This window comes from Rhinolophus ferrumequinum, chromosome 7, assembly GCF_004115265.2.
Source record: "Rhinolophus ferrumequinum isolate MPI-CBG mRhiFer1 chromosome 7, mRhiFer1_v1.p, whole genome shotgun sequence".
NCBI classification, from domain to species: Eukaryota; Metazoa; Chordata; class Mammalia; order Chiroptera; family Rhinolophidae; genus Rhinolophus; species Rhinolophus ferrumequinum.
This window is the reverse complement of record NC_046290.1, coordinates 25,558,111-25,570,494: the sequence shown is the minus strand read 5'-3', so window position 1 is coordinate 25,570,494 and position 12,384 is coordinate 25,558,111. Positions and strand designations below refer to the sequence as shown.

The following is a 12,384-nucleotide window of genomic DNA, read 5'->3' as shown; positions in this document are numbered from 1 at the left end:
CATCTCCCTTCAGTTATGACACACTGCCAGTTAGTTGATGTATAGTTACTTTTTTAAAGGAGTAAGAAAAGAAACAGAATTGAGAGCAAAACCTCAGAGGCAATTCATACAAGGAAGAAGGAAGCTTAGGAAGTCAACTGCATTGCCCAGTGCCACAGAGCCTAGCAGCTTCCGACTTTTTCTTTCCTTCCCATATCAGAGGAGAGGAGCCCTCATTTTAACACAAGCATTCTTTCAAGCTCACCTGGACAACCTGTCTCCCATTCTCCACAGTGCCCATTCCAGATTTCCCTACGCGTCTCCACATCTGTAAGGCCACCAACTCCTTCCCCTCCACTCCCAGCAGAGACTTTATCTTCTACTTCATCGATAATAGCGGAGGCCTCCCCGGGGACTCCTCCACCCAGCACCACCCATCTTCCCCTGGGCTCTCGTTACACAAGGTGTCTTTCCTCCAGGGCCAAGCAAAGCCCTCCAACACGTGCTCCAGATCCCATTTCTTCCCACATCTTCAGGAATTTGCTCCTTTACTCGCCCACACTCTTTCCTGCATCTTCCACTCACATAGGAATGTGCTCAAATCTCCCCATCTTTAGAAAAAGAAAATAAAACCCCTCAACTGCACGTTCCTCTAGCGAGGGACCTTAATTACTTCAGAACCAGGATTTTAGAAAAGGTGGCCCTCACCACCTCCTCTTCCTCGCCCCATTTCCTCCTTCCCCCACCTTCTAACTCCCCCACTCCACAGACAGGACTCTCACTACGGGCTCTACTTCCTTTCTGGTCGCTAATCTAATGGATGTGCTTTAATCCTTGCCTTTGTTGACCTCCCTGTGGCACTGGGCACTCTTGTCTCTCCCTATTTCTTGAAACACTCTCTTTCTAGTCCACAAAACCACTCGTTCTTGGATTTCCTCTGAATTCTTTGGCTTCTCCTTCTCCGCCTTCCTCTTGGCTCTGCTTCCCTCATAAATGTGGGAGTTCCCTGGGGATCTATTCTGATCCATTCTTGTCCTTCTTTGCTGCTCCCAGAGTGATTTTTTTTTAAGGCAAATATAATCCTTAAGGTACCTGAGAAGCTCTCAATTATGTTCAGAATAAACCCTGACTCCTCAGCAGGTCTTACCAAACCTCTCCTGATCACTCATGTCAGCTTCATCTCTTACCCCTTCCTGCGAACTCTCTAAACTCCAGCCGGAGTTAGCAATTAACTGAATAAATAAAATACTGCTCCTTCTGGTTTCCATGTGTTAGGAAACGTTGTTTCCTTTGCTTAGAGCACACTTTCCTTCCCCATCTTTACCTAACAAATTCTAAGGTTTTTCTCCCAAAGCTCAGTGCACGTGTCTGTCACAGAGTTTATTAATTTATATTGTTTTTCCCATTAAAGTTTGAGTTCCTTAAGAAGAGGACTCTTATTTATTTATTTATTCTTTTACGCTCCAAAATCTCCTTACCTACCACAGTACCTGCATGAGTAATAAATTTGTCTCCTGAATAAATGAAAGACATCATTTCTCTTGGCTTCAAGTCTGGCACAGAAACTTAAGTTCAGGTCACATAGTCTTGTCCTATCAGACCTGAGGACAGTGCTTCTAGACCAATTGCATATTCTTCACAAAAGAAAAGATATTGATTTTTCTACCTTCAAAATAAATGTACTTCCTGTTGGGAGAAGTGTGTTTGTTCTGGCCTTCCTGGTAGCCATGGAAATGAATTACAGCCTTGGGCAAAGGACATCCCTCAGTCAAGGGGATGTGGTGTGATCTGGTGGGCAGAGAGGGCGTCATGGAGGCAACATTCTATTTATAGTTGGTGTTGACTCCTCCAAGCCACTAAGGTGATGGGCAGTAAGGACTGATCCCTCCTCTTCACTCTTCCAGTCCGTCCCTGACATGATGCTATCAGAGGATTTGCTCTCCTATTTTCAAATCATGTTTTCCCCTTTCCCTAAGTAAGAAAAGCATTTGCTGCGAGATGGAGGCCAGAGACAACTTTACTAAGATTTTTGTTCCCATGGAAATTTCATGTTCGGTTGCTACATCTGTGTAGTTCTTATGGGCTCATTGTGTGTTTGTGCTCTTTTCCTCACAAGATACGAATGTCTTTAAGAGCAAGAGCCACGTATTTTTCTTTTTTGCAGTGTCCCTTAAGCCACATGTAGCTGTCTACTTCAGATTGCCAGGTAACAGAACTTAATAGCTGTTTGTGAATATAATTACTAATCATCAACGTAGATATCTTGTCTTGAATAAAATTGGAAAATAAGTATAAAACCACCATTTAGTATTTAGAGCTCTAAGATGACATATAAGCTTCTCTATGGAATCCTGGAAAATAGGAGAAGACCTCAACTAGAAAATGCAATTTAATGGCACAGGATTTTAGAGTGTGATTACATTATTTTCCAAAATATTTCTAGGACAGTTAATAATATATTGAAATTGTGGCATAACCTGCTGTAATGGATTATTGCAGTGATGGATTGCTTTCTGAAGACATAGTTATATGTACTTTATTAAACAATGTAGCAGGGGGAGAAGTGATGGTCCTCGAGTAGGATGAATTTCAACCACTCTCAAATTCTGGATATTAATAGCTCCTTAACCCCCCCCCAACCTCCCCCACCACCCATGCCACCACCCAACACACTGAGTTAAATATTAAAATGACCTGAGCATTTGATAGAAGGACCTTTGGTTCAAGATTTCTAGATCCGTGAAACCTCTTTGTGGTAGCTAGTCTCCAAGTTGACCCCAGTGGTCTTTGCCTTGTGGTATTTATGCCCTTGTGTAGTCTCTTCCTACAATGAACATGACTGGCATGCATAACCAACAGGATTTTTAGAAATGACAGTGTGTAACTTTTGAGGTTGGGTCATAAAAGACATTGTGGCTTCTGCTTTTTGGATCACTTAATCTGCTGCTCTGTTATGAGGACTGAGGAAATTTTCATGTGACCAGGCGTTGAGGCTTCTTGCTTCCACACACTTGCTCACAACATGAGTGGGCCCTCTCCAGACCCAGTCAAGCCTTCAGATGATCACAGGCTCAAGCAACATCTTCACCACAACCTGTGAGAGACCTTGAGCCAGGACCAACCAGTTAAGTTGCTCCTATGTTCCTGGTCCACAGAAACTGTGAGATAATAAATGTTTATTGTTGTTTTAAACTACTAAGTTTTGGGTAATTGCTTATATAGCAATAAATAAACCTCAAATCTGCATTAGAACAAACTGATGGTCTAACACTATAATGGATACTATGGTGCAGTGCCTAGGTTGCTTCTTCAGGACTGACATAACCACCTCCCATCTGCTGAAAATGTTGTTTCTTGACAACACATAGCTCTGTCCCTCAATGGAAATTGCTCTCAGCTGAAGGTATGTGTCATCCAAAATTATGGCCCCGTGCCTGGGGCAGCGTGTGGCCAATGACTAACTGATGTGGGGATGAAAATGTCTAGCTCCCTTGCTTCGAGCTGTCCCTCTCCCCAGTCTTGCTCCCTTCAGTTCCTTAAAGATGCATCTACTGAATGCACTCCAAAATAAATTTTCTACATGCACCTCTTTACCTCACAGTGTAGTTTCCAGGGCACTCAAGCTAAAGCAATTGGTATCTGGAATGGTCCTTGGATGCAGAGCACGTGACAGATGGCCTGGTTGGTATGCCAGGGTCTGAGAAGAGAAAAACTGAAAGGATGTCTGGGGAGGAGGCACTTGGATGAGCCTATGTGAGTCGGTATCACTAGATAACATACTGCAGAAGAGGCATTAAATAACCAAGTGACTCAGTAGCAGATGGCAGCCAGCCTCTGTCCTCTTCAACCCAGTGCTTATACAATGATTCACATACAGACCAGCCATGATGGCAGAAATGAGGGCTTTTCATGGACCTAACAGCATGCTCACGAAGGCTGATTTAGCTAATAATGCTATTAATTGTTCCTCCAATCTGCCCCCAACAAAGAGTAACACTGGGTCTCCAATATGACACCTTCACTTGAAGAGAGTCAGCTACCAATCAGTCAGTTGGTAGCAAATCAATTCCTTTGAATCTTTTCAATCCCAGAAGAAGGAACGATTTATCTTGATAGGACTGACACATATTTCAGAGATGGGTTTGCTTTTCCTGCCTGCAGGGCTTTGGCTGGACGTCCTTCGGTACTCTTAGGCCTGGTGAATGCACAGACACAACAGCCACAGCCTGAGGAGGACTTGGTAACTCAGGAAAGAGTGTCTAGTTTCCCCAAAAGGCTAGCCACTTAGACCAGTAGACTTGCTGGCTAAGGATGACAGAAACCTAGGTGAGTGGTGGAGGATAATAAGGATAATGAACACCAATTATGAATGTGACATCAAATGCAGCAGTAAGACTATTGTTCAACCTATTAGATGAACAATAAGAAACAAGACTAACCAGAACCATGGAGAAATTGTTTCCAGGTGGGGCAAATTACCATTAGGTGTTAGTGGATTTCAGTGGCCTATAGTGGGTGCTGTAGTGTTCTACTGATGTCCCCTCTTCAGGAACAATGTACTCGTGCCCCAGCTGCTGGGACTATTAGCTGCTGATGGGTCATTGCTATGTGGTTCACTGGGGATTGGTCTTGGCTGCAAGAAATCACTTCACCTAAGGGACAGCCAGTGGCCAATGATTGGCTGATATGAGAATGCAAAGGGTGTGCATTTGCCACAATTAAGACATCTCTGAAGGGCCATCCCAGTGCCAGACCTTTCCATAGGAATGTCTGAGGCCTCTTTTTCAGCTGCCTTGTGGATCAGCTTCTACCTTTCCCCAGTCATGCCTTCCTTAGGTCCTTATAGTGGGTCCTTTATGTCCCAAGACACAACCCCATACCGTCTGCATGCAACTCACTGTCTCAGAGTTTGTTTCCAGACAACCCAATTTAAGAGAAGCTTCCACACAGGTATTTTCAACTGCAATTGCAACAAAAAGAATAAAATACATGGGAATAAACTTAACAAAGGATGTGAAGGACCTATACACTGAAAACTATAAGACGTTTTTCAAAGAAATTGAAGACACAAGAAATGGAAAGACATTCCGTGTTCATGGACTGGAAGAATCAACATAGTTAAAATGGCCATATGACCTGAAGCCATATACAGATTTAATGCAATCCCCATCAAAATCTCAATGGCATTTTTAAAGAAATTGAACAAAAAAATCATCAGATTTGTATGGAACCATAAAAGACTCCTAATAGCCAAAGCAATCTTAAGAAAAAAGAACGATGCTGGAGGTATCACACTCCCTGACTTCAGTTTGTATTACAGGGCTACAATAATCAAAACAGCATGGTATTGGCAGAAAAACAGACACAAAGACCAATGGAATAGAATTGAGAACCCAGAAATAAAACCACATAAATATGGACAGATAATTTTTCACGAAGAAGCAAAAAACATACAATGGAGAAAAGACAGCCTCTTCAATAAATGGTGCTGGGAGAATTGGAAAGCCACATGCAAAAGAATGAAACTAGACCCCTATTTGTCACCATGTACCAAAATTAACTCAAAATGGATCAAAGACCTAAACATAAGACCTGAAACAATAAGCTGCATAGAAGAAAACATAGGTACTAAACTTATGCACCTTGGGTTCAAAGAGTACTTTATGAATTTGACGTCAAAGGTCAAGTAAAAGCTAAAATAAATGAATGGGGCTATATCAAACTAAAAAGCTTCTGCACAGTGAAAGAAACCGGCATCAAAATAAAGAGCCAACCAACCGAATGGGAGAAGATTTTTGCAAATAATGCCTCTGATAAGAGAATAATATCCAAAATATATAAGGAACTCATACAACTCAGCAACAAAAAACAAACAATCCAATTAAAACATGGGCAGAGTACCTGAAGAGACATTTCTACAAAGAGGACATACAGATGACCAATAGACATATGAAAAAATGTTCAACATTATTAATCATCAGAGAAATGCAAATAAAAACCACAATGAGATATCACCTCACCCCAGTTAGAATGGTATCATCAACAAGACAAATAATAACAAATGTTGGAGAGGCTGTGGAGAAAAAGGAACCCTCATATACTGTTGTTGGGAATGCAGACTGGTGCAGCTGCTATGGAAGGCAGTGTGGAGGTTCCTCAAAAAATTAAGAATAGAATTACCATATGACCCAGCAATCCCTCTCCTGGGTATTTACCCCAAAAATCTGAAAACATTTATCCATAAATATATATATGCTCCGATGTTCATTGCAGCTTTATTTACGGTGGCCAAGACATGGAAACAACCAAAGTATCTTTCGGTAGATGAATGGATAAAGAAGTTGTGGTATATATACACAATGGAATACTATTCGGCGGTAAGAAAAGATGAAATAGTACCATTTGTGACAACATGGATGGATCTTGAGATTATAATGCTAAGTGAAACAAGTCAGACAGAAAAAATCGATAACCATATGATTTCCCTGATAATGTGGGATATAAAACTGAAAGCAACAAAGAAACAAGACAAACAAATAAAGAAACAAAAACTCATAAACACAGACAACAGTTTAGTGGTTACCAGAGGGTAAGGGAGGGGGGTGGTAGATGACAGTAAATGGGATCAAATATATGGCAATGGAAGGGGAACTGACTCAGGGTGTTAAACAAACAATATGATATATAGATGATGTATTACAGAATTGTAGGACTTGAAACCTATGTAATTTTACTAACAATTGTCATGCCAATAAACTTTAACTTAAAAAAATATTTTAAAAAAATGAAAATAAACTTCTATCAACACAGAAAAAAATTGAGGCCGGAGGGAAGTCCATGCTTTTCATAGTTAACCACATAGACAGAAAAACGAAAAGTTACAAGCTCTGTGAAGACAGGAAAAATGTTTGAGTAAAGAAGATATAGCAGAAGACACTATTGGACCTAAAATCTTGTTTACAGATTAGTAGTTTCCTAGAAGAACATGGTCTCTAAGGCGTGTGATTCAGGACAAATAACAATTTATGAAAGCAGAGAAAGAAAATGCTGGCATCAGTGAGTCTGATTGATTTGCAAGTGGCTGCAAAGAGAAAGTGAGCATGCCCTGAAAGCATTAAGTGCTGGGAACATTGTGTCTACTTCCTTCATAGATGGGACATTAAAAAAAGTAAGGTGTTGGGATAGGTATACTTTATATAGCTCAGCCTTCCTGAGGGAGATGAGTGATATGTGAAAATATTATAGTAAGGCTCTTTGCAATCTGTATTGATATTGTTGCCATACAGAGTTTTATTTGTTGTGACTACTCTAGTATAATTATTTATAATTTGTAAGTTTCATTAATATATTTCTAAAGAAGTTGTAGCTTCCTTAGAAGAAGAAATAGTTACATGGAAATTTGATGTTTTGCTAGACAGAGGGAGAAATTAGTGATAGTTATTGAGGTGTAGGTGAAGAGGGCGCGCTGATATGTTGATACAGGTACCCAAAGTTTACCCTTACCGAGACCAGTGAAATCCTTTTGTGGATTCATGATTTTCGCCCCAAACTTCTTTTCTTTGCCAGCTCCACTCTGCTCTCTGCCTGGGAGGGAAAGCTGACCTGTAGAGATGACAAGATGGGTCTCTTACCCTCCAGCTTCAGGTCAGATTCAGACCTTGGGGAGCTCAGCAGCAGCACTAGATAGGAAGGAGGGAGGAGAGTGAGCTGGCTGGGGTCATTATTCTCCTTGCTCTCCTCTTGTGAGGTTGCCTGGATGCATCCCTTCACTGAAGTCACCAATGCTGTCAAACAACCCGTTCTGTCCAGTCCTATGAATCCATCTTCTGGTAATAGCCCCTTCACCTGACCTCCTTTGGCTTAGGGGTGCTACTACCGTTGTTTCCCCGAAAATAAGACCTAGCTGGACCATCAGCTCTAATGCATCTTTTGGAGCAAAAATTAATATTAAGACCCAGTGTGATGTTATGTTATGTTATATAAGACCTGGTCCTATATTATATTAAAATAAGACCGGGTCTTATATTAATTTTTGCTCCAAAGACACATTAGAGCTGATGGTCCAGCTAGGTTTTATTTTCAGGGAAACACGGTATCCCCAATTGTTACTTGCTCTGGGGTCCTAAATTATCCCTTATGGGTCCCCTACACCCTGCCTAAATCTTTATCAATAGTCCTTTCATCAGACCCTTGTATTAATCAATTCAGGTGTGCCACTGTCTACTGCCAGAGTCCTGATAGAATTATTTTCTTTCTCTTTCTTTCATGGTTAGGAGACTAAATTCTGAACCTGGCTCTTACAGAAACTGAGAAGCATCCATGTGCAAATTGCCTCATTAATCTAGACTGGGAAATCCCTAGATCAGGCATTCAAAGATTTAAAACGTAACTCCAAAACGCATGAGGAAACTCTTGCCTCATTTCAGTGCTTCGGTACACAGCGTTCTTTTCTTGAGGAAAGTGACAAGGCCGGAGAGTGGAGGAGAGAAGGATTAAGGATAATAAACTGCCCACGAAGAGGGGTTGGTAACACTAAGACTTGGCATCAGAATGGCAGCGGGTAGCAGCAGGCCCAGGAGGATGGGAGATTGAAACCAGCGGCTTCAGCAGAAAACAGCCAGGAAAGAGATTTTAAATAAACTTAAATAAAGCCACAGACCGACAGTGCAGTGCAGTGAATCGCCCTTCCTACCTATGTCTGCCCCTCTTGTGTCTAACTGCTAGTGACAGCCTCCACTGACCTAGCACCTGTCTTGTCCCAGACATGATACTTTATGGTCCTCCATTCATTTCAACTTCACTGAAAATGGGTGTGGGGAAACAGGCCGAGTGACTTGCCCAGGAACCCAGGGCTCGTAAAGGACAGAGCCAGGATTCCAACCCTGGGATTTAATCATCTATTTAATTGCCCTCTTGTAGAACAGACTGGCCTGGCTCTTAAGATGCAGAACCAGTCCAGAGTGGATAGGGGGCCGGTTCACACTACAGCCTCTCCTCTCTGAGATTGCTGAAGCAGACCCAAATTCATGTCTAGTCCAACACCAACTCTCTACGAGCCCCAAATTGTGCAGCCTGAGATGAGGCCCCCACCAGGCTGGCCAGTCCTGGATCAGGGAGCCCTTTTCCTTCACTGCCCTCCTTCCACCTTGCTCTTCCTGTCCAGATGTAGCTCCTCGCTTCCATGGGGCCAGGTACACCGTGGAGCAAGCTCTGGGGAACAGAGAAATGGGACGTGGAAAGGTGTTTGTCTTCGTGGATTCTCCTCTGTGTGTGGGATTGCACTGGGAGAGAAGGGTGGAGGGAACGCATTCCTGGCAGTAAACAACCCAGACCAATTTGCACCCCAGCCACTGAGCCGTCGTCTTTTCATTATGCCTCCCATATTTATAACCAAGAGTTCTGCTCTGGTACAAACAAGGTTGCAATGAGCCTGCCAAAGGATTTTCTTTAAACATCAGTCTTTATGGCAGAAAAACCGGTTGTAGTACACATTGAATGCCCTTTCCGAGCGAGTCACCCTCCTAATTCTCTTTAGCTGGAAGATGGTGTGCAAGCTTGGTCCTAAGAAACTGGGAATTGTTTCTTTTTAACAATTCCCTCGGGAGAGCAATATACAGAGCAGTAACACGGCTCTCCCTCGGTGTTCTTCAGTTTGGTTAGAGCAGCCTCAGCGCCTTTTAAATGCTTTGCCTGGAGGGAACCAGCCTGCTGGAACTGCTCCTGAAAATACCAATTTCAGCTGCCACCTTTAATTTGCATGTCCTGAGGGCCTCCTGTGCTTTTCTGATTCTCTTAAGGGAATAAAAATAACTAAGGAGCATAGAGCACATGACCCCAATGCCAGTGTGCAATCTTTTGCTACGAATATATTTTCCCATGTCCAGGCCTATTTGCTTTAAACAAAAGATGGAACAGAAAGGGGAAAACACCTATCTCAGATCTTTGGGGCCTACAGAAAGCCGTGAGTTAGGATGGAGGAAGCTGGCTATCCAGAGGCCGCACACATGTACTGGAAAACAGACGCACATCTTCCTCCTGTTCCGCTGTGGACAGGAGCAATTGAAAGAAAAAATCTAACTAATGTGGGTCGATTCCTTACCCAGCTTGGTGATGCAGATCCCAGGGTCTCCAGCACAAGCTGTTGTGACAGGATCATGAAAATAACGGGGACAGTGCTGCCACATTCTTTCCAATGGAGGAGGCATCTGGAATTTTGAACTAGACTGGAAAGTCCTGGGCTCCAGGGCGTCTTTCTTAGGGTCAAAAATAAATGTTACTTAGAAGCGGGAGGGGTCCTGAGAATTCCTCTGTTACCCTAAGAAGACCCCTAAGGAAACTCCTGGCTGGGCCAGCCCCGGCCTCTGCCCGCACAGATGCTTAGCCCAACCACAAACATTGGGATCCTTTCTATGGTTCTTTTAGGACCTGTTTTGGGGAGAAGCAGAGTCAAAGAGTGCATTTCTGTGCTATTCTTGCTCCTTTACCCAGCCAACCCTTAGTTGCCAGCATTTTTCAAACCATAGTTTAGCTGTGAATACCCGAGATTTTCTTCCTGTGTTGACCACAGTCGCCCGGTGGTCATGCCACTTTCTGGCATAGCCAGGCAGAAGGCCAGCCGCCTCAGATCCTCTGAGAGGAGGGGAGAGGAAAGATGCCTCCCCTTTATGTTCCAAAGGGACTGTGCGTCCCAACCGCCTGGACACTCAGGGCAGAATCAAGCTGAACAAATTATAGGGAGTAATTTAGGGAAAGGGTGGGGGTGGGGTGCAGCATAAGCCTCGATCCAGACCAACGTTTTCAAAGGCCTTCATTTTGTGAAGGTGTTGTAGCCAAAAACTTGGCTTTCTCTTTGTAAATGAACCCATCTGTGGAAAAATTCTGGAAAAAAAAAAAAACACAATAAGAAGGAAAGAAAAAGGAAGACAGACAAATAGGTCTCTTCAGTGCTAGCCGTCAAATGACCCCACGATTTCAGAGCTCAGTCTCCCCCAAGGATTCTTTTATTGTCGTTAGCAACATTTTGGTCCCCCACCTTTTTTCTTCAGACATTCCAGGATGAAACTCTTTGGTCCTCTGAGAGGCTTGCCGTGGAGGGAAACACATGTAGTGGCAGCTGCTGGTTTGTTCCTGAATAGGCAGTCAGCCCTGAGCTGGGAACTCACAGGGTCTTCTGCTCTGGTTTGGAAGCTATGACTGTCATATGTGAAACATTAGCAACAACAATTCTAGGTCCATGTATCAGTAAGGGCGGTGAAGACAAGACCTAAGAAAAGAGGGATTGTAAAGTTAACAGAAGAGAATTGTGAGGTGGAGCTTGAGGGAGAAGGAAAACCGAGCAGAGGACTGAGTGAAATGTGGAGTGAGGGGAAGATTTTGAGTGAATCACGTCCCTTACTTATCAGCACTTCCTTGCCTTTGAAACCCCCCTGAAATCATCAGCATTATCACTTTCCAATGTCTTTCCTTCGTTCCTGCACGGAAATCTTATTCATCCTTCACAAGCTTGGTTAACCTCTTATCTTCTTTATGTAGACCTTTTCTGCATCATCTTCCCACATTGATTCCCTTTCCTGGAAACTCTTCTTCCACTTACAGTCAATATCACCCAGTTAAGTGCTTAGTTGATTTCTATTTATTTAACGTCTGTGTTTTGTTGGTCTGACAAATGATATGGTCCTTTAGCACAGGATCATATCTTCCAGTGGGATGAGATATAGCACGATACAGTGGAGCCACTCTGCAAACACTGGTTTGATGGATTGAAAGTTCAAGGGCCAGCCCGGTGGCTCAGGCAGTTGGAGCGCCGTGCTCCTAACACCGAGGTCGCCAGTTCGATTCCCACAGGGGCCAGTGAGCTGTGCCCTCTACAGCTAAGCTTCTGAACAACAGCTCTCCCTGGAGCTGGGTTGCTGTAAGCAGCCGGAGGTTGGCGTGAGCTGCCACGGGCTGCTGTGCGCTGCCACTGTGCTACCATGTGCCGCGATGAGTTGCTGGTGGCCAGCATGAGTGTCCGGCAACCAGTGAGAGCTGCCATGAGCGGCTGACTGGCGACTGACTGTCTCAGCCATGGGGAGCACAAGGCTCATAATACCAGCATGGACCAGGGAGCTGTGTCTTACACAACTAGATTCAGTGAGAAACAATGGCGTGAACCGGAGCGGGGGGTTAGGGGGAGGTGGAAGAAAGGGGGGAAAAAAAAGAAAGTTCAGGACCTTGGCTCTCTGAGAATATTGTCACACCAAGTGTCCTCATCTGGAGTAGCTTTCCATATCTTGGCCATGTCATCAGCACCTCCACACAGCCTGCCTCCTTCTTCCTAACTGCTCTGCAGTACCCTCTTCACAGCCCAGTTGGTGAGAGAGTGTTAGTTCCTTGCAAAATATTTTAGAAGAAGAATTGTGTTAT

The 12,384-nt window shown here is 43.6% G+C and overlaps 1 protein-coding gene across 1 annotated transcript in view; it reads right to left on the bottom strand.

Annotated features, from left to right (window-relative positions):
- The window catches only part of LOC117025133 (uncharacterized), a 69,195-nt gene extending 57,182 nt beyond the window's left edge, over positions 1-12,013 (bottom strand). The window contains exons 1-3 of the mRNA XM_033110906.1: positions 11,951-12,013; positions 10,079-10,232; positions 7,483-7,581 (exon numbers count right to left, since the gene is read on the bottom strand). Of these exons, the coding sequence (XP_032966797.1) occupies positions 7,483-7,581; positions 10,079-10,232; positions 11,951-12,013 (316 nt within the window). The remainder of the gene's footprint in view (positions 1-7,482; positions 7,582-10,078; positions 10,233-11,950) is intronic.
- Positions 12,014-12,384: the final 371 nt, after the last annotated feature.